The sequence below is a fragment of the Bison bison genome, unplaced genomic scaffold (genome assembly GCF_000754665.1).
Source record: "Bison bison bison isolate TAMUID 2011002044 unplaced genomic scaffold, Bison_UMD1.0 scf7180017864495, whole genome shotgun sequence".
Lineage (NCBI taxonomy): Eukaryota > Metazoa > Chordata > Mammalia > Artiodactyla > Bovidae > Bison > Bison bison.
The window spans coordinates 5,883,746-5,886,954 of record NW_011495054.1 but is presented as its reverse complement, the minus strand read 5'-3'; the positions used below and the strand labels follow the sequence as shown (position 1 = coordinate 5,886,954).

Sequence of the window (3,209 nt, the reverse complement as noted above, 5' to 3'; positions counted from 1 at the left end):
CAACACGCAGCCCTGTGGTTCTTCGAGTGGCTGTGCAGCTTCCTGGGCTGTGCAGGGGTGCACGTGGTTCAACAGTGTTCTTGACGCGCGCTTGCTTGCTTTCTGGTAGCCTCTCTCAAATGGTGCCGCGTTTCTTGGGACACTGCATTTATTCCTGTATAGAAGCAGAGGTACGAGGTCAGGGAGTATGTGCTTTTCAGGTTTTCACAGGTCCTGCCAATTGGCCTTTCGCACTTGTGAGAAGCTGAAGGGCTCAGAGAGCCCCTTGTCAATGCCAGTCGCTGCTGGGTCTCAGTGGTCTCCATTTTTGCTCAGCTGATGGGCGGAAAGTGCTGCCCATTTGATCTTGCTTCCCCGATCCCAGTGGGCCACGTTTTCATTGCTGGAGCTCATTGGTTCAGTGCAGAGGCTTCAGGTCGGCCTGGCCTCTCTGACTGAGGACTGAAGGAATGCCCTGCGATGCCGTGGAGGGAAGTGGTTACGTGGCAGGCGCCTCTCTCTCGGGGGAGAGGTGGGTTTCTCCTGACAGCGGTGGTGTGACATTGGAAAGAGCTGTCTTCTTCGCATCACCATGAGCGTGACTGAGTCTCAGCTGACCTTTAAAAGAGGAGCTGACGACCATCCCTGCCACGCAGAGTTTTTGCGAGGATGGCCTGGGACTGAGTAATCTCTCCTTCCTCGTGACCTTTGCCGCGAGGGGAGCTCCTCGCCGCTGGCTCCTGGCGAGGAGACATCGCTGGTTTGCCCTTGCTGCTCAGGAATGGCAGCCAGTGGGCACTTGCCACTGAGCTGGGAGACCTTCCCCTCCGCCCTGTCCGCTTGGAGCTCTCAAAGGGCTCTCTGCTGCAGCCCGTCTCCTCCTCTCCACTCTTACTACCAGCTCAGACTGTGGTTGGTTCTCACCTGAGGCATCCCAGCAGCTCCTGCCCACCCCATGCCAGGCTGCTGAATTCGTCGTCTCTAGTAGGGTCTCTTCTGTTTAAAAACCTCAGCGGACCTCTCTTAAGCGAGCCGAGCTCATAGCAAGGTCTCTCCACTAGGACCACGGACACTCTGGGCCCTGCAGTTCTCTGTTGTGGAGGCTGTTCTGTGCCCCCGTCCTCCACCCCCCACCCAGCTGTGACATGAAAACGTCTCCAGGCATCACCAGGCATCCTGGGGGGCAGGCTGGGGGGGCCTCAACCACCCCCTGCTGAAGACCGCTGGCCTTCACACTGTCCTCAGCTCCCCGTCCAGCCTCCTCCCTCCTGCTGTCTCGCCCTCCTTTGTGTCTTCACCAGCTCGCTCGCTCGCTCAGCGGTCAGCCGTGTTTCACAGGCCCACGGTGCTGGGTGCTGGGCCGCTCTCCTGGGCGGAGCCCAGTCCCCGCAGAGCCTGAGGCCGCCTTGGTCTCTGTGCTTCTGCCTCCACCCTTTCCTCTGGCGAGGATGTCCTTCCCCAGCCTGGTCGCAGCCTTGGAAAATGTACCTGTTCTTTCAGGCCAGGCCCAAGTGTGACTTCTGCCCCAGAGCCTTCCTTGAGCTGCACCCGACTTTGAGCCTTGGCCTTTCCTGGCCGCTCTGCACTCTCGATGCAGTCGGTGTGTCTTGTCTGCAGCCCCGCGTCACTGTCAGCTCCAGAGGGAGTGAGCGTGTGGGCTCCTCCCAGCAGCGGTCCTCGGCGTCTTGGGCACCAGGGACCCGTCTTACAGAAGACGGTTTTCCCACAGGCGGGGTGGGGTGGGGGTTAGGGCTTCAGGATGATTCGAGCGCATCACCTGCGTTGTGCACTTCCATTCTGTTACTGTGTCATCGACTCCACCTCAGATCATCAGGCATTAGCTCTCGGAGGCTGGGGACCCCTGCTTCCTAGCACTCGGGCCTTTGAAAGCCTGGACGAGACTGTTCTGTTGCCAGAAATTCTCTCCAGCGCCATCTTTCACACAGATGCCCCTGGAGAGCTATTTACAATGCCGCTCATGCTTGGGTTAAACCCTTCAATGCCTCCCTGTCACACACAAGAGAAAGTCCAAGCTCTTGAAAATGGCGCAAAAGCCGAGAACTGGCCTGGAACCTCCACCCCAACCTGCCTCCCGACATGTGCTCAACCTCAGATCACCTGCCCCCCCCACACACACACATACCACACACACACCCCATTGCTACTCACACACACATTCCCCATTGCTACACACACACATACACACACATACACGCCCCATTGCTATACGCGCACACACACACACACACACACACCATTGCTACTCACACACACACCCCCATTGCTACACACACACACGCCCCATTGCTACACACACATGCCCCATTGCTACACACACATGCCCCATTGCTACACATACACGCCCCATTGCTACACACACACACACACACACACACACACACACACGCGCGCCCCATTGCTATTTCTGCTGCTGCCTCTTCTGTCTCTTCTGCCTGGAGCAGTCTTTCAAATCGCAGGTCACGACTTGTGTGTTTTAATTGGGGCATAGTTGGTTTACATTGCTGTGTTCGTTTCAGGTGTCCAGCAAGTGAATCAGTCGTGCATACACATATATCCACTCTTCCTTCGACTCTTTTCTAGGCCATTGCAGAGTACTGAGTAGAATTCCCTGTGCTATACAGTAGGTCCTTGTTAGTTATCTATTTTGTATATAACAGGGTGTATATGACTTGTTTATGTTTTAGAAAGTTAATTTTGTGGGTTGTTTAAAATGTTTGGAATGGAGTAGAAAAGAGAAACCCAGAGTGTGTCGTAGTCCCCCACGGTTCCCGGGCCACTCTGGTGGAGCATTTCCTGTTGCAGTCATGGTCTCTTCTCTTATTTCCTTGATGGCTTCATTGCTGTTGAAATTGTCTTCTTTATCACTTGGTTTCATTGTATCCTGTCTCCTGCCCTCACCTTGGGGCTCAGACTCTTTTTTTGTCCAGGGCTGTGTCCTCCAGGCACTTGGAGTGAGCCAGGCGGGGTGGAGCCCAGGGTCACCTGGGCTGTTGAGGACGCAGTCTGACCAGGGCAGCCCTGGGCCGTGCTAACATCCCTGTGTGTGCAGGCAGTTACATCACCACGATCGGAGTGGATTTCAAGATTCGGACTGTGGAGATCAACGGGGAGAAAGTGAAGCTGCAGATCTGGGACACGGCCGGGCAAGAGCGCTTCCGCACCATCACCTCCACGTGAGTCAGGCTAGCCCAGACTGCTCTGACCCCCCT

The 3,209-nt window shown here is 56.0% G+C and overlaps 1 protein-coding gene across 1 annotated transcript in view; it reads left to right on the top strand.

Annotated features, from left to right (window-relative positions):
• The window catches only part of RAB35 (RAB35, member RAS oncogene family), a 23,324-nt gene that overhangs the window by 10,119 nt on the left and 9,996 nt on the right, over positions 1–3,209 (top strand). Inside the window, exon 6 of the mRNA XM_010828836.1 lies at positions 3,050–3,173. Coding sequence (XP_010827138.1) covers positions 3,050–3,173 — 124 coding nt within the window. The remainder of the gene's footprint in view (positions 1–3,049; positions 3,174–3,209) is intronic.